Source organism: Camponotus floridanus, unplaced genomic scaffold (genome assembly GCF_003227725.1).
Source record: "Camponotus floridanus strain SB8 unplaced genomic scaffold, Cflo_v7.5 scaffold86, whole genome shotgun sequence".
NCBI lineage: Eukaryota > Metazoa > Arthropoda > Insecta > Hymenoptera > Formicidae > Camponotus > Camponotus floridanus.
Window position 1 is genome coordinate 407957 of NW_020229856.1, and position 27443 is coordinate 435399.

Genomic DNA, 27443 nt, shown 5'->3' on the forward strand with positions numbered 1-27443 from the left:
TTCTCCAAGAAAAGAGAATGTGCAAGCGATAGATTAAAGACGAAACCTCATAAACGTGCACTTACCTTGCTCTTGTGAATGTGCTGATGCTGATATTCGCTGTCGAATTCTGGTTCGCTGAAGTAGCTCTGATCTTCCCAATGGGGCGGTAAACCGCCGCCACCTCCTGGTACTCCCAAGGGTCCCGGCATTCCTGTCACTCCGTCGGCGCTCTCGAAAAGTCTCAAAACGCTGCGATCCCTGATGTCTCTCAGATGCGATCTAAAAATCAAAACAATTAGAATCATTTATATTACGTTGCAATAAAAATCCTTTATTGAAATTAGTTGTTTTTAAAATAATTATTCATTATATAAATAATTATTATTTATCAATTTTTGTTATTATAAAAAAAATTAAATTAATTTGAATTATGATGTCTTTAGAATATCGAATAATTATTTAATTTTATCATATAATTAAATATTTAAAATTTTTAATTATTGTACAAAAACAAGCAAGAAAGAATAATATAATAATAAAATATTTTATTTAAAATAAAATATTGGATTATTAAAATAAAAAGAAAGATATTTATAATCGCAGAAGAATATTGTACCTTAGATCTTCGAGTTCGTAGAACATATCCTTGTTGCTGTCGTGTATATAAACCTTTACGTGGGGACTGTCTAGGTATTCCATAGTGAGTTGTTTTGGAAAGCTTCTAACAAAAAGGGCCTTGACCGTGTCTATACTGGTGATCTCGTTCGGTAGCAATGCCCTCTTCGTCTCGTTCCTGTACTGTAGGAACACCAGTCCTAGGGAACCGCATACAGAAATGCATTGTTTTGTCAGCAAAATCGCAATAAAAATTCAACAATACGTAAAATATTTTAAAACTATTAATATAAATGCACAAAAAGAGCAACTATCTGATAAAACTATCGTAATTACACATTTTAGTTAACACTTTACTTAATTAAAAATAAATTTATGCTACAGAAAAAGAAACTGTTTTTTTATCACTTATTAATTTTATTAAAACATTGATATCTTTTGCTCAATTTTTCCAGTAAGACTTTACACGTATTAAGAAATGTATAATAATATAACTTTTAGTGAATCAGTATTGATTCATTATTATCGTTTTCGTCTATATTTATTTGCATTTAATTATGCTTTGTGTATTACCTAGTGGTCGCTCCAAAGTCTTGCTGGGCGTTCGTACAACAGGCAAGCTGCTCCTTTGCTTGCCACCTCGTCGAAATCCTGTGCTAGAGGTTTCCACCTCGGACATAATGCCCGGGTCGTCATCGAAGAGCATCGTCGAAGATGGGGGCGGATACCCGCGCGGAAGAGGCGACTAAAAGCATATAAATTTGATAAGACTTCATGCAAATTATGGGCCATCCGAGAGTATATGACGAATTGCTCATTAGTGGCATTTATAAAAAAAAATTAAATTATTTATTTCAGATGTTTAAAAATAGCAAGTCCGTATATATCTAATTATATATGGATAAATTATAATACAAATTTATCATTATTTATATTTATTAAGATTTTAACTATATATTTAACTATATACAAATCAATAATTATATAATTGATAAATGTTTAAATGAATTAGATAAATATAAATTTAATACGTGTTTTATACGTGTTAACAATAATAAAAACTAGCACAACAAATATAATAACAATATAATAAATTTAATGCATGTTTTATAATATTTTGTTATTACGACTTTATACAGCAGAAAATTATTGTAGCAAACTATAACTGCAGCATTTAATTAAATTATTGTAGCAAACTATAACTGCAGCATTTAATTAAATTGTATCAAAATAAAAGCTTCTGCTTATAAATTAAATTTAAAAAAATCTCGTCGTATGCTCGACGCAACTTATCTCAATGAGTAACTCTGTTATATTATTCGGAATTTTAATATTACCTGCTACTGTAAACGTATTCACAGAAACATTTTCCAAGCGAACAATTAAAGACACATGGTAGAATCGAGAATTAAATGCCACTCAGAGAAAAACGATCATGTCAGCATGCCGACATGCATGTTGACGGAAAAAAAGAAATTGATTGCACAGGCAATCTTATGTAAAAAGTATGAAAATTCGAAAATTACCTTTCTCTGGCGAGACTTGGTCCCCATCTGTCAGTGGCACACGGCGGGAACACACGGGAACACACACACAAAGTAAAAACTAGTTAGAGATGTGTAATATGTGTCGCGGAATAGAAAGGGATTAGAAAAAAAGATGAATGGAAAAACGATTGTTTCGAACAAAGAGAAAAAGAAAGAGAGAGGGAGGAGAGAGAGAAATACCATATCATTCTGAGGATCAAACTGTTCTTAATTGACAGATCAATCATATAATCAAGCGTAATTATAGCCACAAAACAACATAAACGTCAACTTTCTGCTAGTTGAATGAAAATGAGATGAACGTTTTTCTTTCATTTTCTCTCTCTTTCTTTCTTTCTTTGCTTTTTCTTCAAATTGTAGAAGCTTTCACGATAACGCAATATTTCCAACAAAATATTATACATTTTATAATTACTCTCATATCTTGGAATATCATTATTCTCTTTTTTACAATTTGTGGAAACGACGTGATAATTTAAAAAGAATTAGAAAGAAGTATAATATATATATATAGAGATATAAAGTCTTTTATCGATCGTGTGTATTTTCATTCGGAACTTTAATTAGCAAATGTATGACTAAATGTAATATATAACCAATAAATATAATATATGTAAATAACATATAATATATGATATTTACAAATTTAATACATTTAGATTATAATATATATTTAAATGCACGAGAAGCGTTTAATATTGCTCTACTTTAGTAAAAAATATTACATGTAAAAGTAATTAATAATAATTGTATTGGAAAAAGTAAATTTGAATAAATAATCGGATATTTTCCATTCATATTTTTAATCGTACACACATTTCCCGTTAATATTACGCGAACAGAATTTACGGCAATTTAAGATCGAATGATAAGCGAGGGAAACAATTAATCGCACGCACTAGTAATTGTAGAAATTGATAACGATTGCGCTTAGCGTTACTCCCACCACTCGCGACCGCGGTTTGGAAAGTACTGACTCGTGACGTAGGCGCTCGTGACGTAGCGCTCGCGCCGTTTTTTGCCCGCATTCTTGCTCCAGCCTCGCCGCGCGAATGTAAACAAAGCGACAGAGCGGAAAAGAAAGAGCGTTACGCGCCGAAAAATTCCGCGGTTTTATGCACATATATCTACGAACATAATACGTGAAATATATTCGCTGATATATCTACGCGAGACGATCTCCCCCGCCTTCCCTCCGCCGCCATTTTCCTCGATACTTTACGATTAATCGCAAGTGATATTTAGTTTCTCTGTAATTTAAAATTCAGACGATATAATACATGTAATTCTTATAATCGTAACTTGTGAAATACATACCGTAAAGTATAATTGTGACCATAGCTATCGATTGATTTCGTCTCTTCGATATTCCGCACGACTATCCGTAACACAAGCGTTTTGACGTCACAAATAACTGCGCGCCCTCGTATACTTCTTATGCCATAAACTCCATAAAAAAACTAGAACGCGAAGCGCCATCCCACGGCTTGAATTCCGCCATCTCGCGTTGTCATTGATCAATTAATAGCAAGAAATCTCTCTCTCTTTTTCATGAATAACAATTTATATATGTATATATATTTATATATTTATATTTGTATATATAATTTATATTTATTATATATTTATATATATTTATTTATTATATTTTATATATATAATTTATATTTATATATATATATCTTTTTCATAAAGAAATTTTCTCAATTGTATTGTATGATATTGGAAGAAAATATATAATTTATCATAGTTTTGTCTTTCGTTAGTAAAAACATTTATTAAAATTTGTGTAAAATTTAACATTAATATTTTGGTCAATGATATTGATAGCTATAATTGTTATTTTATATATACTTTTTAATTCAGTTTTTCATATACGCTTTCAAATATACATAAAGGTTTATGAAAAAAAAATACTATTCTTAATCTTTTTTAAATTCTTGGAGATACATTTGATTCATTTTTTACAAAATTATTTATACACTTATATATAGTCCTATACACAGTCGCTCTGTTTGTATTTCGCGCGGCGAAAAAAGTTCGAACAAGAATGCGCGCAAAAAAAGTGATGCGTCACGAGTCAGTACCTTTCGAGCCGCGGTGGCGCGTGTGGTGTAATTATTTCGAGCGACGTAATTTCGCGATCGGGAATACAATTCTATTTTTCGCGTCGTGTCACGATGAATACGAGCTTTAATAGAGCAGAATCGGCGAACGCTCGTTATCTCGAATGTGCACCAGCTGTGCGCGCCCGATTCGATTATTTCCTACGAACCACAAAGACAAGCCCGAGGATGCTCCATAACCGCACGTCGAGAGCTAATCGATCGTACGACATTCATCTGACACGAATCCCACGATCTTTGGATCTTTGGAGCGCAAAGTTTAGTGGGCAACTGCAATCAATGACGCTCGAGGATAATACATCTGCGATTAGAATAAATGGTGAGTACATTTACAAAGTTTACTTGCACGAAAATATGCATGAGACTCGACATAGTGTGTTTCTCGAGCCAACTGTTATAAATTTCCGAAATTTCATATTTAATTTGACCAATATCGTCAGTGTGTGAAAAAAATATATTTTTCTGTAAATTTAAAGTCATAAGTGAGTATCAGGCCAATAATGAAACAAACTGTAACGATTATGAATTTATTTTTTTGACTAAATTAAGTAAGAAAATGTCTATATTTAAAAAAAGTATTAAAACTCGTTTACAATCGATGGATCGCAAGTCGTAAGCAAATGGACCAATCACTATCTCTTATTTATCAGAATAATCAATTGTAGTTGGTCAATTTACTTACGAACTTGCGACTTGCGATTCATTGTAGACGAGGCTTTAGATTTGATTTGAAAGAATATTAAATTAAATTTATCTGGATTTAAAAAGATATTAGATATACCGATAATCTCTCCAATGAACAAAATATAATTATTTATTTTAAATATAGAAGTTTTTTTAATATATATTTATTATATATATATATATATATATATATATATATATAAATATATAATCTACTAACAATATTTAAAAAAAAAATATATATATATATAAATATTTAAAATATATATATATATATATTTTTTTTTTAAATATTGTTAATAGATCATATATACTTATATAAAAATTATGTCTTTTTAATTTATTTTCTTAAATTTTATTTACACAAAAAAAATATATGGAAATATATGGAATATATTTATATTAGATGTCTATGATATTTGGACATTTTAAAGATGAAATATATAAAAAGTTTACATAACTATCAGCAACTTTTAAAAGCTTGAACATCTAGATAATTAAAATAGATAGAAATCTGAGAAATGTCAAGAGACTATCGTTTCGGTTCGGTATGTCGCGGAAATTTCAATTATCGGGAATGAACGCAAGAAATGAAGATGTGCAAGTGGATGATAATTAATTAACTGCTTCCCTCATTACGGCGGTTCTTGACCGCATACTATACGTTAAAGCTCCGGAAAAGTATTTCAATAATACCGTATTCATCATCTCTCTCCGGTAAATGCGATAGGTTCAGAAAATTTAAAAAATCGATCGCGTAAAATGATAACCGCCTGAAATAGATTCTTCGCTCGATAATTCAATAGATATAAATGCTCTTTTTTTAATCTGTGAACTTATTGCGTAGGCAAACTTTATATGCTAAATATTAATAACACGGTATAATAATATTGTCATATTATACGTCGCATGTACGGATTATATTTGATTAACAATATTCTCTGATAATTAATATAATAGGCAATGTGTTGCGATACGCAAATGAATCTTTTATCTATTATCAAATTTAACAGCATCGGGATGCATGACATATTTCGTGAAAGCTTTGCGATAATTTATATACATATATACATAAGCTCCCGTAGTCATCAATTATGAAAATTTCAATTATGTAAATTATTGTTATTTTAATTAATACATTTTTTAAATTTATGCTGGTTATAGCATGTTATATAAATCATAAGATAAATATATATTTCCAAGTTAAACAAAATTTTACTTATTTTTTTTTTTTAAAGGAAAAAGAGATGACTTGTGGGAGAAGAGAATTTTCAGTTGAAGAGTAAACAATTACATGTAGGTATTTATATATTAAAACAAATAGTTAATCGATACCAGTTTTTGAATAAAATATTTTCGAAATGAAAATGCGTATACATTTTTATTTCGAAATGTTATTCTGTTCTCCACTCTTAAATGCGAAAATAGTTGCAAACCAAACGCATCACTGCATATAAAATTGAATAACAGAACATTTTCTATTGTCTTGTTCAACGTTATAATTCATTTTTTATCAGAATAATTAAAGTTGACTACAAAAATATAATATGAATTTTATATTTACAAATAATAAATTTTTTAGGTAATATTATTTTATTTCATAAAAGATTAAAAAGAATAATAGGTGGATTTTAATCCTCGATGTGATTTTGAAATGTTCATTGTTCTAAAATAATATTAATTATTATAGCACAATCGGTTGCATATTTTATATTACAATGCCATTGGGAAAAGCAAGCGAATTTAAAGTTTAACACTTATCACGAATATCATTTATCGTGTAAATTGTTGGAAATATGAAGGGAAAATAGAGATATGTGGCAATAAAATGCCATTTCTAGTTTTTTTCTAATTTATTTTATATATATTATAATAAAATTAAATTAAATCATAAAATGCACGATAGTAATACTTGATGTCATGATAATGAGTAATTTATGTAAATGTGAATTGTAAGACAACAATTTTTAATATTTCCTAAAAGATAAATTTGAAATTTTTTTCTTTTCTTTTTTGATTTTATAGAAAACTGTGAAAAAAGAGCTTGAATATTACGTATCCATCAATTATTCATTTATCCATCGAATCATATACGATATTAAACCATCATATTGCGATAAAGAAAATGTTCAGTTATTCATCAAAAATTCCAAATATCCCCAATATTAAATATAAAAAGAAGGAGATAAATTTTGTTTATGAAAATTTTGACATGTAGATAAATATAGAAATTGTAAAGATAAAACTTTTTTTACTTATATTAGAAACAAATAAACAAGTAGAAATGAAGTAAACATGATAAATGTAGAGAGATAAAATTCTCAAAAAATATGGAAACAGAAAGCTTAAAAGTCTAGTATAGAAATCACACAAAAGAAAAATACATACCACAATCGAAGAAAAAGGAAGTTAAGTATTTAGAGTCTGTCACAATTTAGGAGATACAGTAAAATCTCGATACTTTGAATTGAAGAGAACTGGCACTATTTTAGGCAATTAAAGATTCGAATTGTGAATATCGTGCAAAAGATAACACAAGAAAATATAGAATTATTTAATTAAAATAGTTTATAAATTATAAATTATGCTGCACGCGCATACTTATATAATTGTTTTTATTAGTACCAATAAAATAATATATTAATGTGATAAATTGAATTAATAATAATGAAAGAAATTATGTACCGATTAATAGCTGATAATAATTTTACATTTAATTATTATTATAAATTCAATTATTTTTAGCATTCATTTAATTATTTTAAATATCCATTAGGTATATAATTAAGTAAATTAAGTATATAATTAATTTATTATTGATTCTCATTTAAATCATTCAAAATAATTAATATAGTTACGTAATATCTAATTATGGCACAAATTGATCGAGATTCTACATTCATAGAATAAATGTCGAAGGATAGGAGGAAGGAAACAAATCGAGATTACGAAAGACCATCGCAAACAATGAAATATATGGGTATTTACATGTTGCGCGAGTAAAGATTCACCTCGAGATCCATGGTGGTGTGCCGTGATGGCGGGGTGCCGTATTGGCCGTGTGGTGGCGGCAAATGATGCGGGTGTAGGGGGTGCAGTTGCTGCGCCGCGTTGAATTGCTGATGATGAAGGGACGGTTGATGATCGCCGCCGAGGGTGTGCCTTCTAGGCTCGTCCCTCGAGCGGCCACCACCGGAGGAGCCCCGGCTCCCCGAGCCACCCCCGGCACCGCCGACCCCCAAGACGCCACTGCCGACGCTGCCACCACCGCCACCACTGCCTGCCCGTCTGCCAGGTGTGAGTTCGTTCGAACCGGAGTCAACCTCCCCCCTGACGGATCCACCTGAAATCAGAAATGTTTTTAATTAGCAATGTTATTAATTAGCAAATCGTTTTATCGACCTTCGAGCGATCGAAATAATTAAACATTTTGCATCTTTCTCCGGTTTACATCGTGCATCTTATTAATAATATTCTCTGTTAATTTTTGATTAATTTAAATTTAATTGAATTTATATATTTCTATATTTCTCGAAATTCAACAATTTCTTGAAATTTTTTTCGAAACGTATCACGAACTATAGCATGACAAAATATATTTAAATATAAAAATATCCATTTTGTTCATAGCTTTAGCTAGATTTTTTCAATATTCATTTTGCTTGTAGCTTTAGCCAGATTTTTTTTAATAAATATATGGTGGAGCATTTTTGAGGCCGCAATTCTATAATTAAAAATTCAAAAACTGCGAGGCACGATTAGCTGTTTTCTCAAACTTAATCGTTATTTCTTGTTGAAAATTTATTGTAATTTTTCAGAAAGTGTCTCCATTAAATGCTGGCAAACTATACTTTACTCGTACAAATTTATCATGAAAGAAACATTATAAAAAAAGATAAAACAAAGTTTTGCGGATGGTAAGGCACGGTTTGCGACTTCTATTAATAAATTCTCGTCCCCGATGAAGTATCGAGGTAAATAGCCTGCCGACCCATTTGGCAGAAAGTACCGCACAAAGCGTATATAACCGAGAATAACGCGTTCGCGGAAGTGGCCGGAAATAGTGACACGTGCGTGTATATACATACACATGGGAGAGCTTGCTTAATTATCTTTCATCGCAGCGAGAAAAACGAGGAAGAGCAAGGTTGCGCGTTAAAGTAATAGTACCTGCGGTTACACCTTAAATAGGAATCCGAGATAGATTTCTCGGCTGTTTCGCTCCAAATTTAATTACTTTTTATTAATTGTTAATATTTATTGTTATTTTTTAATTACTAATATTTTTTTTCTTGCTCGATATATATTTTACTCTTGACATTTGATGGAGCTTTGGATCCAGATTTAGTATTATTTTATTATTTTCTGTTTAAAGAAAAATTAATCCCGCCGCATATGTACGTATATGTCGAATTCGCATAATTGCACGGGTCATTGTCAGGGACACGACTGTGAATGTCCTCGAGTGAATAGAATAGTATACGCGTGCATACAAGATAGGTTCACTTCCGGATTACAAAAGCGTCGCGCTCTATCCCCTGTTTACTCCCGTTGTTCTCGACTTAATGAAATACAAACTCGCTGATGAATACCGGCCCGTACCCTCTCTAAACGAGCCTACTTCTCCGGGTCACAATCAATCTCGGCGAATAGTCCACGTGGCGAAGCTTAACGACGCCGAAAGTTTCGGCGCGGAATCTGGACGGGAGTTTGAGAGAAAATGGGTCAGAATGGCGAACCGAGAGAGCCGTCGTCCAATTAATGACGAGATTCGAATTCCGACGAAACTACATGCGTCATAGCGGCGCCATACCTCGCGTAGGTGGCCAAACGTCGCGCATTTCGGTGTTGCGCCAAAATGGCCGTTCCGCGCAAACGTCAAATTGCTATCTGACAAATGTATGTCGTAAAGCATTACGTCGCATCGACTCGTGCCCGACTCGTCCGCTCGAAAAGACGAACGTTTGCGATTTTTACGAGATTTTAGCGCGTAACACACGTGACGGTTCTGCTGCTGAAAGATCTCTGAAAAATAAAGCAAACACGGAAGTTTGCTCTTTCTCGGCTTCGAGTCTTCAACGATCCGAGTTTCCGCGATGTGCCGTTTCATTATGCGATAAATGACGAATTTGAAACCGAGCAAATATGTGTATAGGTTGACTGTGTATGTACGTCTACGTGTCAATATACTATGTGATTTCGAAATTGAGAGAATTCACAGGAAATAGAAGCTTAGAGCGGAAGCGAGTTTAAATTCTATAATTAAATTCGCGAAAATTGAAATATAGCGCAATACGCATATTATAAATCGTCAATCAAGGAGGTTAAAATTTGTCATTTAATCGTTAATTAAGGATGTTTTGTATGTACAATCCCAACAAAAAGTAGCTAAAAATCAATATTGACGAATATTTCCACTTTTGGTGTACTTTGAATATGAGAAATTGTGTGGAATATTACAATTTGATCTTAACTACAGTGCAGAGATGTATTTTTTAATATTTATTACGTTTTTACTGAAATATTCCGAATTTTGTTTATCGAAATAATTAACTTTTGGCAGAGAATTTTGCCTTGTGACAGATATATGGCTAACTTCATTGAATTATATTTAATATCTTTTTAACCAGTTAGTACTTGTATAATATTATTTGACCAAATATTTCCTCTGTATCTAAACTTTTGCAAATTTTAAACAAATTCTGAATATTATTTCCACATGTTTTTGTCACTTGAATCGACGTGGTTATATGTTTCCCATAAGAACACATGTTAATTCGGTGCAAATTAAAATCCTTATAATTTGTGAACGCTTTAGTAAATCGATTTAAAAATTGTACCGAAGATTCTAAACATATGTAAGGACATTCTGTACAATTTTCATTAAATTCTCAATATTTTGAAAATAGGTACAAAACATCCTTAACATTACCTTTAAAATTTTGTGAATAGATTCGCGCCATTATTGTTTGTCGTATAAAATTTTAAATCCATCGGATATCAATGTCAAGGTACAATAAAGTAAATATAATAAGACGATAGTGAAGTCTCTCATTAATCGTCAAAATAACTTGATTAATAGTAGACTGTATGTGTGCGAAAATTAGCTGCAAGTAATATCGGGGTTACGTGCGTAGTTTGCGACAATAAGCCGCTCAAGTTTCCACAATAAAGGAGTTTATGCGACACTTGTAATTGGCAACGTGAGTAAACTATACTCTAAACTTTGGCGAACCGCTTTGAAATTTTCAACAAGCAACTAATATGAAAATGCAAAACATACAATTTCGCGACGTTATAAGACGATTATTGTCAACGAAAAATCATCTCGACTTGTATCATACGATGCCATTCAACATATAATATTTACATGTTTTACAGTGCAACCTAGCGATTTTTCAGACAGCTTTTAAATCGAAAAATGATAATAAACATACGTATTTATTTTATTTCAACTTGCAAAAAAATTTTAGCAAGTCTAATTAATTAAATATGTCCATTTAACTATTTTTTTCAATATAGTGTGTCATATTATGTGATTTTATGTTTAACGGTAATATTAGTCAGCATGAGACGTGTTCGATATTAGTATTTATTAAAATGTCATCTATCATATCAATATGATAGACGTTCCTCTAGACGAGGACACAAATAGATGCCCTCGATAAATTGCGAAAAATTATTTCGAGAAGCGCGATTTCTACGAGTGCCGAGAAAAATCACGTAAACGAGATGTACGAAAAATTATAAAGAATAATCTATGCAATATTTTATCTAAATAATTTAGATTTGAAATTCTGCAAATATTGCGGAATTTAAAATATCGACAAAATGTAAAATTTCACAATGATTATTAATTATCAGTATTAATAATGGTCGACATAATTAATTTTTTATAGATTTGAACGGATCCCTTATAATAAGCAATAATACAAAATTTCAAAAATTTTCAAATGGAGAATAATTACAAAAATAAAACTGAATTAAAATATTGATTATTTTATGAATCATATTATAGAAGCCAACTTTTATATTAATACCATTGAATCTTCCTTTAATTTATAATAAATTTCAAATTTTAAATTTTATTTTAATTAGATAATAATATTGGATAGTAATATTGAAAACTGAAAAACTGACCTATTGACGTTTTCATTATAGAAAAATTTGTTCCAAATCTGCCAAAGATTCTATCCTTCCATCCAGTTTATTTTAAGTCACATTCCATCTAACTATGAAACAATTTCGATAATTTAATAAATCTCCTCCACGAAATTGCGTGTACTCACGTCACTCTATATACACTGTACATAAACTCTGTGTACATGTCGAAGCCGCTATATGTTATATATAACGGGTGGAGTACTGGCGACGATGACGGTATCATACGCGTTTATTTTCAGAAACCGGCATAGAGCCGAGCGTGCGCGGTCGTCGAGAAATCTAATCTAACGTTCGGAAATTCGATAATCCGCAGATAAGATTTTCCGTGTACGCGTATGTTATATATATATATGTATATAATAAGAACATACCTGTGTTTAGCTGCCTCGTATCAACGCCGTTCCGATTTCCCTCGAACGTGCATACAATACGGAGCAGTAAGATAGCGCTGACGTTTCGGATGAAACAAGATATTTAAAGATAATGGAAAATAGAAGCACGAAAATATAATTTAAATATAACAATTTAATATATCAATAATTAATATAATAATTTAATATAACAATTTAAATATAGCAATTTAAATATAAGAAAAATATAACAATTTAAATGTAACAAAAATAACAATTTTAATCGAGCGACGTAAGCTTTTATATTTTTTTGATGCGTAACTACTTTTGAATTATTCATATTTATTATATAATATTTACTTGTGCGTGTGTATCGCACACATTTACCTAGATAACTGGAAGGCAAGACGAGGCAATTGAGAATCAAGTGCCTTTAATGAGAACCAATAAACGTTAGTTACGCTCGAAGATGTGACGGAGATTGTTTCATGCGCGGCTGCAGAAACGATCGATTTGTAAAGCTATCGTGGCAAATATAGTTGCGATATGCTAATATCGTTATAAACCATTATAGTTATGCTACCTTTGTATATTCATCCGAAGCACGTCTTTTCCGGTTGCGAGGAAAAATAATTTATTCGTCAATGGCAGAGTTTTATTATTTCTTGAACTTTTCAAGACAGATAATTTCAGGAAAATCAGAGGAAATAAGAAATTTCATTGATTCAATTATAAGTAAATGTTTAATATATATATTTAAAAAATTTGAAGGTAATCTATTACATTTTTTAAAATTGATTAAATTTTTTAAACAAGATTTTTGCTTTTATTCTTGTATTTCTTATTTTAACACATATTAAAATTGATAGGGTATTTGTAGAAGTATGGAGGGTATTTGTTATTTTAAAATATTTTAATTTAGCGGTTAATTTAACGCTTTAATTTTATATTCATTTTAATAATTAAATATGAATTAATAATTGATAAATTAAATAGTTATCTTTTATTAACACAAGTGACCATGTCGCTGCTTTGAGATAGCATTGTTAAGATTGAATCTCGAGCTTATCATGGCGACCTTACTAGCTACACTGTCGGTGAGATACTTAGGTTCTACGACCCCGTTTCTATCCGCTGCGTGCCCCGAGCGTGAAAATAGATCAAATCGATATACCAATGAAGAAAATACATAGCTGAGAGGCGATAATTGAAGCGAGTGTGATGTAAATTTTATACTTTGCTGTATTTTATCATGCTAGATTAGCGGTAAACCAATGATTATGCAAATCAAGCTCATTAATTACAGAATGAATAATTTTTCCAAATGAATATTGAATCTTACATTATCAATGTAATAAACATCCCTTTTTATAGCGCGCAATATTTTATATTTTCTTGATAATATGTGTGATTTTGAAAAATTTACTTTTAAACAAAATAAACAAATAGAGTATTCATTCAATTAATCTTTCAACATTTGAATGCAAGAGAGAAAATATGCTTATATAGATATTATCGTCGTCGGTTTGGAATTCGCTGACGCTAACAATCGTCGTGATACGAACGAGAGAGAGATGGAGGCCACGAGTTACGATTACGAATCGTATCAATTACGACATTCTGATGTGGCTTAACGAAGGAGGGGCGATCGACATCGAAGCGCATTCCTGGATGACCGCTTACCGCAATGCCATATGATTAAGATTGCATTATACATGTGCTTCGGCAAAAGGCGATCGATTTCAATTGCCGTGACGGACCTGCTTATCGTAGCTAATGTCACGTGAAGTGCATCCAGTTCTCTGACCTCCGCTCACCATCTGTTGCACCGTGTTTTTGCATAATATCCCGTACGACCAGGAGAGCGTGCTACGTTTTGCGAAGAAAGCGTTTCCCATTCCCCTATATAAAACTATTGCGTTTTAAAACAAAATTAACAAAATACATGTTTTAATTGCCCTCATTTAACGTTCTTTTACAGTCACATACGTGAATGCGACGCGCATTTAAATAGTCGTCGCTCGAAAAAAGGCTAGTTAAAATTCCTCGCACTTTAATTATGATTAGGAATTCGTCGTTAATCAGCTGATAAATGGTCCCTAACTGGTCCGGTTTTGCTAACGTCAGCGAACTTTAATCATCTGAACCGTTTAATTGATTCCCCGTCATTTAACAGATTAAATAGTATCAGCTATAATATGGATATATATTTTATTTCTTGTGTAAATGTGAAATGAGAAAATACAGTTTTCATTTAATAAATTAAAAACAATTTTTAATCGTGTTACGTGATCACAGGAAATTATGAAACAAGAATAACACGCTATTAAAAAAACATTAGTTAATTTTTTTTCTTTATATAACTAAAATATAAATATATTCAAAAATAAATATTATTAACTAATTAACGATTAGTACTAATGACTAACTTGTTAATTAGATAAAATTTTATGTTATTGTGTTTCGTGTAAATTTTTATTACAATGCATGAGATAATAATATTGCGTTTTTTCTCTCGAAATAGTTTTAAAGATTTATTCTCCCGATTTTGATATAGCAGAGCGAACGGGTCATTTTATATAAAAATCTATATAGATAGATAAAAAGAAAATTTGATTAATCAGCAGAAATCGGTTATAAATGATATTAGAAACTTCGCTGCGCGGTCGAAGCCACCAATTAGAGATTGCATCGATAGGAAATCGTACATGTATTTTTGCCTTGGCGAAATAGAGATGAATTTCGAACCCGGACACGAGAGATCCTGCGGTTCGATGATTCGTATAACGGCGGCTCGGTAACGCGTCATCGGATTTTAACTCTGTTGCAATGTTCATCCCTGCGAAATCGTGACCGTGAACAAAGAGAAGCCTATGGAAAACGAAACGAGTCACGAGCGATATCGGAGATTAAAATCTCTATAAGAAGAGAAGGCAGACGAAACCGAAAAGATGTTGCGGGCTCTAATAACGACAATGAGTCATTATAAAAAATCGTGACCATATGGATGCGGGCGTCACGTATTAATCTTGCTGACGAAAACAAGACCGAGGCTTGTAAAAGGTTGTCGTCGACGAAAATTGATAATGTGTCACAAACAATGTGTCACAAGCAGAACTTTGGACACGAAATTGAGAAATAAAGAAATAATTATACAATCTTTTCAAAGATAATTTTTTTAGATTTTTATGATAAATTTTCTTTTAAATATAACATGTAAGAGAATGAAAAAGAATTCAGGATCAGAAATTATAGCATCTCGTATAATAATGACGTATATAATGAGCATCTCGTATATAATGAGATATGAAATATCATTTTGATAACGCATGCCTTCGCAAATGATCTAAACGTGTGGAATAATTTGATATATGATATTCATGAATGTGTGTGTGTGTGTGTGTGTGTGTGTGTGTGTGTGTGTGTGTGTGTGTGTGTGTGTGATTTCTCACCGGTTCATTGATACTTGATATTCAAAAGTAATGTGATATGATGATAATTGTATTCGATATCGTTCGTCAGGAAAGCCAGAATTATATCAATTTTTAGTAGTAATATCAATCATGATCGATATCAATTTAATAACTTGTTGAAATTTATTCTATACTTATTTATTATTCTCATTCATTATTTTTATACCAAAATATTTGTGCAAAGGTGTATTCATCTTTTGGAGAATGTCGGCATGTGTGAAATTATCAAATATCAAGTATATAAGCTAATGAATTATGATTCGTGTCAGAATATACGAAAAGCATACCATGTATCATACCTGTATGTTTCAATCTAATTTAACTTGCAATTTCCCTCAAAAAAAAGAAGTGGAAATGGTGATAAAATCGATTTAGAAATCGAATGGGTTTTTCTCTCCCGTGGGGGGAAAAGAGTACATAATAGTTTTGTCATTCAATCGTTTTCCTCGTGTCTAGAATTGAAATGATTTCGTTTACTTTAAAGATATAAATGTATTGCGATTATTCAATATATGTATTTGCGAATATTCAATATATATTTTTTACTTTTACATTGTTTGCAAAATTAATAGTATAATTGAAGATATAATAAGATTTACATCCTAAAGTAGTTGGATAGGCTTTTTATATTTACATATTTTATATTTAGAGAAATTTACGAAAAAATATTGTTAATTTTATATAAAATTATTTATTTTTATTCCTTAAATATATATAAATTTGTTTCAAAAAAGCTGATTTTAATGTAGATTTTATATTGAATTTTACGAATTTGAATATGCAAATCTACACAAGTTATAATGCGTAAATGCATGTATATGTGTATATGTTTTTTGTAAATTCTGTTTATCATTTTTCTATATTAAGTGACATCGACAAACGAACACAGCTGGTGTTTTACAATATAAATTCTACAATACAAAATATATATATTTTTTCCGCCCAAATAGAATTTTGATCGATAGTCTTTTCTATTTGACAAACTAATCCAAATCCAAATTAATCCACACCGTAATATTTTTGATATACAAGCAAAATTATTAAATATTTATTATGATATTATTTAACATTATGAATAATACTATTAAAAATGATATTTTGATAATCTTGGAATAATTTTTGTTTACAATAAGACTTGCTAAGAATTACCAAAAGAATATGTATGTAAATTACCAAATATGTATAAAATTAGATTTGCTATTTTTTATTACTTAATAATTACTCCACAATATAAAGATATAAAGATTTCTTAATCTTTAGAAACTGAGTGCATATTTTGATTATTTTTTTTATTTTCGATTTAGATTTTTAAAAATCTAATACGCCAAAATATTTAAAAAAAAAGTTGAAAAGAAGAATTAAATTGTCTCATTTTTTCTCAACTTAATTAATTAGAATGTAAAAATTATATAGTTAAAAGGCTTATTAAAATCTGAAATTGTGTAGATTAAAAAATCTAAAATTTAATTAAAATGTAAATTCTCTTTCTTTCTCTTTCGTGTACATAAAGTTTAACCAATTTGTTCGACATGCATCATCCTATGGAGCATGAGCTACTTCATTTTAAACAGACGTTTTGCTTGCGAGATTGAAATGTTCATAAATCCTGCGGATATATTCGCATCCCTCTGTCGACATTCCGGTAGAAAGGTATCGTCTGTCCTTAGCCGAAGCGAAATTATTGACACGATAGGACAATAGCATTTCAGCAACTCTGGGGCAGGGCGCTTATCGATTATTGTCGGCCAAAAATACGCGCGAAAGAACGCTTCTGTATCGTTCTTTCCCTCTCTTTCTCTCTCTCTCTCTCTCTCTTTTTCTCCTTCCGACACTCGACGCGAATATCGTATCTCGGAAGTATTGAGAATATAAATGCGCGCATCTCTCTTTTTCTCTCGATTTTTCTCCCTCGAGACGTATTGAGAGTTTAATGATGGATAGCGAAAAAAATGCAAAATGCTTGATAGAAAGATGTTGGAAGTTATACATTTATAAACGTGCTTTATACATTTAGCGCTAAATGTGCTTTTCTGATGTTTTCGATATTTACATTTAATGCCTTGATGTATAATATAAAAATGATTTAAAATAACAAAAGTCGCTTTTTTCTATCATAGAAATTCAATCACAAAAGATGTTTTAAAGTTTATATTTTTTCAGATTTCATTTTGTGATTTTTCATTCCGTAAATTATTACATAGTATTAAATGCGTTATTTAAAATACAAAAGAAGCATATAAAAAGATAGATTTGCGTAAACAGAATGCGCTTCAAACTTTAATACATATATAAAATAGGCATACAAAATAATTTTAAATTTAGTCTCTTTCACTTAATTAAAAATTATTTAGTTATGTATTTTGAAAAATAATAATCTAAAATTATTTATTTGAACAAAAAAATAAATACAAAATAATTGAATGCTAATAATTATAGTTAACATTGCAGCTATCAAATAACGAAAATCTTAAAGCAGATTAAAATATTATAAATTGATATTCTTTTGTATTTTATGTAATAAATATTACTTAAAGTAATAAAAATATTTTTGTTTTGCATAATATAATCAAAATAAAGACAAAAAAAGAAATTTGATTTAACATTAAACATGAATAATGGTATGAAAAATATCATTGCATAATTTCGCTGCAACCTGTTTCGAGAAAGATTCATCACGTTTTATTAATGTAAGGTCGATGAACTCGGTGCATATAATGTGTCTCGACGTGTAATCATCGATTGGCTGGAAATATCTCAAGCATTTGGTAATAATTTAGAAATCGTGACTCTTTCATCCAATTTTACGGCTACAATCTGTTCTCCTCTTACATTGATTAATTATAAACTATTCATATAACTATTAAATTTCCATTCCTTAGTTTTACTATATTTTGGCAAATTTATAAATTTTGATGCATTTCCACAAATTGAAAGTCAAATGCGATTTGAATATCGATTGCAATATCGATATTTTTAACAAATATTTGAAATTTAATTCAATTTCTGACTCGTGAAATGATACAATATCAAATAGGTAGAAACATTACAATTTTAAAATATTTTTATTTAACAATTTCCATACATATATATTCTATTTAGAGTCTATTTTTGTGGCATTATTTTTATCTTATTTCAATGTCGCGATAATATATTTATATATATTTTAGATATTTTCTTTGCATATTTATACTAGAATTTTCGTCTACGAAAAATAGCTATAATTATTCCATTCGATGTTGTACTAGAAATTTTATGCCAGTTATTTTTAACGAAAGATTAATTGACGAAAACTTATTTTATGAGTTATTTGAGATGAATCGCATAAAATGAAAGAAAGTGCATGCCCTTGTGTACTCCATAAACACTTTCACGCGCTGCGTCAGTTGCCAAAGACTTGCACTCTCAAATTGTACGGCTTCTTTGAGCACAAGTTCATCGAACGAAAGAGTTAAATGCGTAGCGCGCGTTAATTCTCCTTAATTGTTCGAGGTTGAATCAGTAACTCCAGACGACCACTCGTACACTTTTTAAAAAATAAACAGATAAATAACAAGCCGTTCTTTCTTTCTATTCTCCATTAATAATAATTGCACTGTCTCAATAATCAGAAGGCATCTAATTTCTAATATTAATTATAATAAATTCTATTAAAAAAGATACAATAAAATTTCAAAGATAATTTCAAAGAAAGCAATATTTGATTCGATCCTAAAAATTTACTTGAAAATTGTTCAGAGATTTTCTTCTCTTTTAAAACTTCCGATACAATTTTCGAATCTTACGACGTTGGTCGCACAGAATCAAATTACTTTGATGCAGGAAATCGAGAGAGGTTCGGAATAGTAGAGAACGCGAGTCTTTAGCAAGGCGAAAGCGTAGCGAGAGTCTATATTGGGACGGTGCATTCGTTATTCCCTTAATTCCACTTGTTCCGTATCGATTATGCGAATACCGCTAGTCGGACGGCGTGTGCGTTCGTGCGTGTTATATATATATATATATATATATATATATGTACATACATATATATTTGTATTTGTGTAGGCGCCATTCTGCCCGCCATCGAGTGCGTGCGGAGCGAAAAATCTATATCACTTTCGGACTGCGTGCGTATAAAACAGCTTGCGGAGGAGAGACCGTCGCTTGCACGTGCGCTTGCACACAGACACATACCTAGATACAGACACACACATATACATATATATTACATATATATAGGTGTGCTATCGACTCGCCTGTTTGCGAGATAGTATCGTGCCGGCGGATTTAGCCGGTGAGCTTCGAGTCGAAGGTTTTTCGAGAGAGGCTCTTTTCAAGGTATTTTACAAACGCGGCTCTCACATAACTTTATATTTATTTGGACATCTTCATCCATTCTTTCAACCTTTTCAGCGATATTTCCTATTTTTTTATGTTGGATAGGGAAGCAATCAAATTCCCAAAGATTATCTAAAGAAAGATCTACGGACCTATTCTCTAACTTTTACGGGGCTCTACTCTTATATTTTTACTATTTTGAAAATTTTATACAAAATTTACGCGAGGACGATAAAATGAACAGACATTAAATTTATGATTATATATTGTGCTTGAAGAAGCAGTGATTGTAGTTTCAAAATTACGTGAATTATTCGGCAATTTTTTCAGATTCCTCAAGATTTTGACATTTCCCGCTTCGAACAATCGCTGGGAGCGAGAAGCAGGAAATTTATAATAATACATACGGGCGCTCTTGCTTGAGACTGTAACTTTGCAAACGTTTTCGCGTTATAAAAGATAAAAAATACTGTATGGAACATGTGTGTATAAGTAGTTTTGTCCGCGAACTGTGTGCAAATGTGTAAAATACGGGTCCGCGCCAAAAGTTTCGGAACCGAAACTTTTTAAGCTTCTTACTGCACGACACTTCTTCTCAGTTTGTCTTTCAAATAGTCAAATACAATGTGCTACCTTGAAATCGACTTGTACAAGAAACGGCAGTTGCAACTTTTCACAAGATTTATACTATTTATAGACCAACTGATTAAACGTTTAATATTTCATTAAAATAAGAAACAATTTATAATCAAATATAACCCCACAGTTATTGCGAATCGATAAAATACACACGACATAAAAAATAAATTTAGTTAGATATGTGGCACATAGAGAAAGAAGTCATCTGTCAAAATCGCAGGTAAAAAAAGACGATAAAACAGGAAGCTTTTTTTCGAGTCTCTCGAGTGCAATGATTTCCCAAACGAAACGTAAAGTGAAACGATGCATTTATGACGATTTTTATCATAACTACGTCTGCATTCGATTCTAATAAAATCGCTCTTTTATACTAAAATGTCTCATCTGTGAGGAATTTTATATTATATAATTGAAATGCGGACACATATACACGGGATCTGATGGTCGTATTTAAATGTGAAATAATATCACATGTATGAATGCAAATTTAAATATATAATACAACTATTAAACGTGCAAATTGTAATTATACGGGATAAATAATGCATTTAATTTGTGACAACCTATAGTAGCTTTTATCCTATTTTAAGTGCGAAAAATAAGCTTTTAATAATTACGATCTTTTTTCCACGATCAAATTCTATTATGTAATTTTTTTTAGCAACGAATATTCACACATGTAATTTGTTTTACGATACGTGACGACTGACGTAACAAAGTTGGAAACATACAAACGTGTAACCACGTTACGAACTTTGGTCATTTATATATCCCGTATATTGTGAGCGGATTACGGTAGGGAATATGTATCTATTAATTACATTGGAGCGCCGATGTAAGTTTCTATGTCGTCTCTATAGACGTTATTTTGATATACCGTTGTTAAAGCCATGCACACTCGTTCTCTCCCTTTCTCTCTCTCTTTCATAAGCAAAGTGTATCGCGCGTCCTCATGAATATCCTCAACATTTTCTACAAAACGCGGGCATATATCCTCCGCCAACGAGATATTTATTAGCCAAGTTTCCTCCGCAGAGATATCTTAACGGAATAATCGCGCATACGTACATACATATACATATCTCACGCGAAAACGTAGACGCGCATGCTATCGACATATCGATTTTACGCCGGAAAACACCGACAAAAGGGGAATCGACTTCGCTCAAACGAGAACTATCCACTTGGCGTGTGTGTCTTGGATGAAATATCGTTTGAATATGAATGGAATCCAAAGTCGGCGTCATCAAGGCTCGCAGTCCCAAACTAGCAGGAAGCGCCTCGTTCTCTCGTCTCGGTTTCGTAGCTCATCCGGTCTATGACCGATGAAACAGGAAGCGTCTGTCCGATCCGATCGATCGGTCCTTTTGCGAGTCCAAGATTTCGACGAGCGAAAGAGCGACACATCAATTTTTAATTTAATCGAATGTTTGACTTGTCGCATTTTGGACACTTGCTGTACAAAGGAATCATGCAAAAAAGATATTCCAGAGATAAAAGAGAGACATCATTTTTATTTCTGTTATGTGAAGCTTGTTGGAGCAATTTGCAAAAGAGCGAATTAAATGACGCAAACTCGCAAGAACCTAAATATGTATTAAATAATTTAATAAATTATTAAATTATTAAATTATTAAATAATTTTATTATTTAAAAACTCGCACATCTCTTACATCTTATATCCTCCTTTATCATATTTAATTATATAAATATATTCGTTATCTAAAATTAATTATATGGCAGCTGGCGAGTGTCTACCTTATTTGCTCGATTGTATTATTACATCATTTGTCTAATGAGCTGTAATTGGTGGTTTTCGAATCGCTACACATGCAGAGAAGACAAATTTCGTATCAAAGATGCAATAACCGATAGATATCTGCGATTGTCTCTGCAGCAACGTATGTAACGTATATTTCTCCCTTGCTTCTCGTACGATTAACCAATGACGTAACCGTTTCGCGGCTGAAGTACAATTAGCCGCAGGCTCGCGTTTATTACTTTGATTCTATCTGCTTTAATCTTGTTACACGTCAACGATCAACCGAACGCGACGAGATATTAACACCGAAAGGGATCAATAATCGATGTAGCGATGTAGCGAAAGCAATATCGGTAATAAAGCCTGTGTGAAACATGTAATAACATTACATTCGACTGGCCTAGCCTTTAGGCGATAGTAAACCGATTTACGTATCGTGTCTAACAATGAGTATACGCGATTATGTGCAACTTACCTATTCCGTTTGAAATAGATAAGTGCATCAAGCGCCGAAAATTCATTGCTTCTCTCAAGAATTCGGCATCGCAAGCTTTTGTGAAAGATACTTTTAAATATTTTTAAAAAAATATCTCATCTGTGCGTGAAAAATATTTGTTAACATCCGGAAAAAAAATTTATTTTAAAATAACGTTAATCAATTTTTAAAAGTTATCACATCTCGTATGTTTCATTTCACATTATGTTCATTTTCTTGTTGACTATTTATATTTTTGTAATTCAATTATAAATGCATCATAATCAAGTGCAATTTATTCTCAAATGCATTAGTATTTCATTTCATGTCAAGAGTGAAAATAATATCTTTTAGTGAAAATAATATCTTTTCTGTTTCAGTTGATGTAAAAATGCAACTACAATCCGTTATGTCGGCGATCCCTGCAGATTACTGATGAAACTCTTTTGAGAAGAAAAGGCAGCTAAATTTAGCGACGAAAAAAGTTGAGCAAGGAGTAAGTATCCTAGAGTGGAAAGTTTTAAACTTTAAACGTCCATTAATATCGAATGCGCTATCTTGTCTCAATCTCTTCAAATGTCGATATCACGATGTCTTATCTTGAAAAACTGCACTTTCGAGATATCAGTAAGTTCTAATATATGCAACGAATTGTGCAAAAGAAATTAAAATGCATTTTGCATTTCTTTCATACTTGTAGAATATTAAATGTTCGATAAAAGAGGGTTAGATGGTTAATTATATTATATTTTAAGAATTTTTTAGATAATATTCTTTCTATAATAAGAGCTATATTTATACATATACACGTAGCTATTCATTCGCATTAAAATATTTTTCATTAATTATAATAATTATGCAAACTGCAAACTGATATCGTGAAATGACTACTGTATGCAAATATACTCCTGAACAAAATTAACGCATAATTTTTCTTCACTTTTTCTTTAAAATTTCTTCGTTAAAATTCCAATATCAGCTTTTAAAGAAAAAATGAAAAAAAAATTATAATAATTAATTTTGTCCAGGAGTATATATTTGGAAATACATACTTCGCATACGTCTCTCAGAAGCGATGCAAATTAGTATCTTATTGTTTGAATTTTTCTATTAAAAAAAAGTACACTTGTCAAAAATGCCGAGACACAATCAGCATCGGGAAATTCGACGAAATCACCGAGGAAAGGAGAAGGGAAAAATAAACCTGCGTCGCAGAGAAATCCGCGCGTGGTCGGCACGATATTACTTCCGTTTACTTACATTGCGTCCGGAGTCAATGCACTCTCTTAGGTAGGAGACGTTGCGAGTGTCCGTGCACGATTTCCGGAGGTGAAAAACGGGAAAACGCGACGCACGATCAGACGACGAGGGATCACAGACGAGACGGAGACTCTCTCCACTGTACCATGTCTGACCCGATGAGGCCCTTATTCACTTGACCGCGAGCTAACCGGTCGTATCTCCGGTAACTCCTCGCGAGAGTAACCCGCTGCCGCCGCCACCGCCGCCGCCACGACGCACACTACGGGCGTATTGTGTCTCGCGCGCGTGCACTACCGCCCGTGGCTTCGCTTGGCAAAAGAAAAAAAAGGGAGCAAAGAAACCATCGCCATCGCCGCCACCACCACCACCACCACCGCCGCCGCCGCCGCCGCCGCCGCCGCCGCCGCCGTCGCCGCCGCCGCCGCTGCCGCCGCCGGTTTTATAATCAATATTAGTTGACGGAGATTCCGCGCCACGTCGCTGCCTTGTGGGGGTGAAAGTGGGGGAGAATAGTGGGGGAGGAAGTGGGGGTGGCGGAGCTCACGGCGGTCTCTTCTTTATCATCGTGCTTGCACAAGCGATAAGACGATAAGCTGCTTGGTGGCGGCATGTTCTCGTCGATCACGTCGATAGCCGACGATTTAACCCTCGACCCTGAAGGGTGTTCAACCCTTTGTCCGAAAAAATTTTTTTTTAAGCAGCGAGAACCGGGTAAGCGTAAATATTTTATTTCGTCAACATTTATCGAGTAACAATATTGTTGAAAAAGAGGTTGATTTTATTTTTATCGCATGGTTTTTATTTTTGCGCTAGAAATTAACAATCGATTATGTATCTGAAATGATAATGACGCTCTCCTCTTTTCCCCATAGAACAATTGTATTATTTTCTTGTAGCGCTCGCGTGATTTATAATTCGTAATTAAGTCATTCCATATTAATTTATTAATTTATATTGAATGAAAAATAGTAGATTTATTAAACATTTCTCTCCTTTTAAAATGATTTTTTTTAAACAGATTCTAAAAGAGTTTACGATATACATGTTCCATGTGGAAATTTTTTATTTCTCTCAGAAGAAAGCAAATTCGTTATTATTTCAATATTAAAAATATTATAACAATTGCACTTTTAACATTTCTTAGACAATAGTTTAAGATTTAATGATTAAGCCATTATTAAAGAAAGTAAGCTCTGTATTGATTGGATTAATTGCATTCGACGTCGCTTCGCGAATTTGGACGTTCATCCAATCGTGTTGCGGAGGGTGCGGAGGAAAATGAGTTTATCGTATAATCGTCAAATCGATTTTGTAGCGAGAAGGTAGCGAATGTTGCGTTCTGTTTTAATTGGAATTAGTCATGCATATAACAATTTTTTAATCGTATCTCAATAATAAGTCGTAGGTTTCACATTACGTATAATTTGTTTTTTTTTAATTATTAATTGAAGATATGATTATAAAATTTGTTTTCTACTCATGGGAATATTATCACAAAGGATAAAATTATTTAGTATATCGATCTCTATATATATCTCTTATTTAAACAATGGGATAACTGATGGAAAACCTATTTATTTGCACAGCAAACTCCGAATGCGCGAATGTCTCGTTTGTAAAAATTACCCCAATTATGAAACCAGAAATTACTTTCCTATCTCAAGAATTGTGCAGTTTACGATAATATTATTTATATACATGGCAAAAAAACAAACAGAAATTTTATCACAATATGTCTGGTTGCTCTGCACTTTTCATTAAGAAAAAAAAAATACTTTTGAACTCGCATCGTATAAATATTCATGTGTGGATGTGTCATCGATGTGAAACTGACAGCAGGGTGGAAATGTCATTTTTAAAAGGATCGGTCAGCGATCGAGTTGCACGAGTTCGACAGAGATGCGTCGATTCGACGACGCCGACGCCGGCGTCGGCGTCGGCGTCGGCGTCGGCGTCGGCGTCGACGTTGGACTCTGCACGCCATCTCGGCGACGCCGGTTCCGATGAAGGCGAAGATTAACAGCGCGCGTCGGGAGCTGGTACGTCGATGGGTTATCCGCGGAGTTTTACCCCGCGGGGGATTATCCCCGGTTCATCGAGGGACAATTTTCGAGGGTCGTAAAAAGAGATTGCAAGGGCGAGGGTTACAAAATATCGGATAAAAATATTACTCCAAATAACTCCAATTTCTACGTTCGAATCGCTTTAAAAAGGAAATTACTCCAAAATTTTTTTTACTCAATTTCTAAAGAATATTTATTTTTTCTTATATACTTCTGAATTTCTAAAGAATATTTATTTTTTCTTATATACATTTATTGTAATTAATCCTATAATTAATTAATCCTTATTAGTAATCGACGTATATATGCATGCGTGCATAAATGCAAAATTATTTCTGAACAGAATTTTTTTTCGTGAGCGTATTCAATTGAATAATTAAGCATTTTTCGATTTTTTTAATTATCTGTATGGTGCAATTTTATCGTCATGTCGCTTTGCATCGATTCTAAAATACAATAGACTAAAAAATATGTATTTATATGTAGAAATACATAAGAGATAATTATTTGACCAAAATTTTCGTATTTAGCGAAAAATAAAGAAAAATATGTAAAATAAATATTCTTTATTAATAAAAAATATTAATATTAATATTAATGAATATAAATAAAAATATTAATATTAATATTAATAAATATAAATAAAAATATTAATATTAATATTAATAAAAATAAAAATATTCTTTATAATTACAAATATTCTTTATGCATACGTGATTATATCCTTTAATTTCAAGTTAGAATACTCGGCATAACTTGAGCATTTCCTTGTAAGGCGATCACGTGTCGTGAATCTGCTGTAGTTGCAGCAGGGTGGGCTCGTAGATAAAGACGAGAGACTCGGCATATCAATTTCACGGACTACAAACGGAGGGAGAGGGAAAAGTGCAGTCACTTGAGAGAATAAATGGAGGGAGAGGGTGAAACTTGAACTCGGGAAACCTGACTGAGGCCTCGCTAATTCCAAGAGTTAAGTTAAGCTC

General features: G+C 32.0%; 1 protein-coding gene and 1 long non-coding RNA gene across 15 annotated transcripts in view; one reads left to right on the plus strand and one right to left on the minus strand.

Annotated features, from left to right (window-relative positions):
• Window positions 1–27443, minus strand: part of LOC105252903 — a 179950-nt gene that overhangs the window by 76304 nt on the left and 76203 nt on the right. For 12 of the 14 annotated variants that reach the window (XM_025414646.1, XM_025414657.1, XM_025414652.1 and 9 more), the window contains exons 4-8: window positions 7966–8297; window positions 2124–2150; window positions 1171–1342; window positions 599–809; window positions 66–261 (exon numbers count right to left, since the gene is read on the minus strand). In XM_025414646.1, coding sequence (XP_025270431.1) covers window positions 66–261; window positions 599–809; window positions 1171–1342; window positions 2124–2150; window positions 7966–8297 — 938 coding nt within the window. The remainder of the gene's footprint in view (window positions 1–65; window positions 262–598; window positions 810–1170; window positions 1343–2123; window positions 2151–7965; window positions 8298–27443) is intronic. The other 2 variants (XM_025414645.1, XM_025414659.1) reach the window with 1 other exon arrangement.
• LOC112639747 overlaps window positions 4295–27443 on the plus strand; it is a 106208-nt gene continuing 83059 nt past the window's right edge. The window contains exons 1-2 of the long non-coding RNA XR_003123653.1: window positions 4295–4589; window positions 23515–23630. This is a non-coding gene — a long non-coding RNA (uncharacterized LOC112639747). The remainder of the gene's footprint in view (window positions 4590–23514; window positions 23631–27443) is intronic.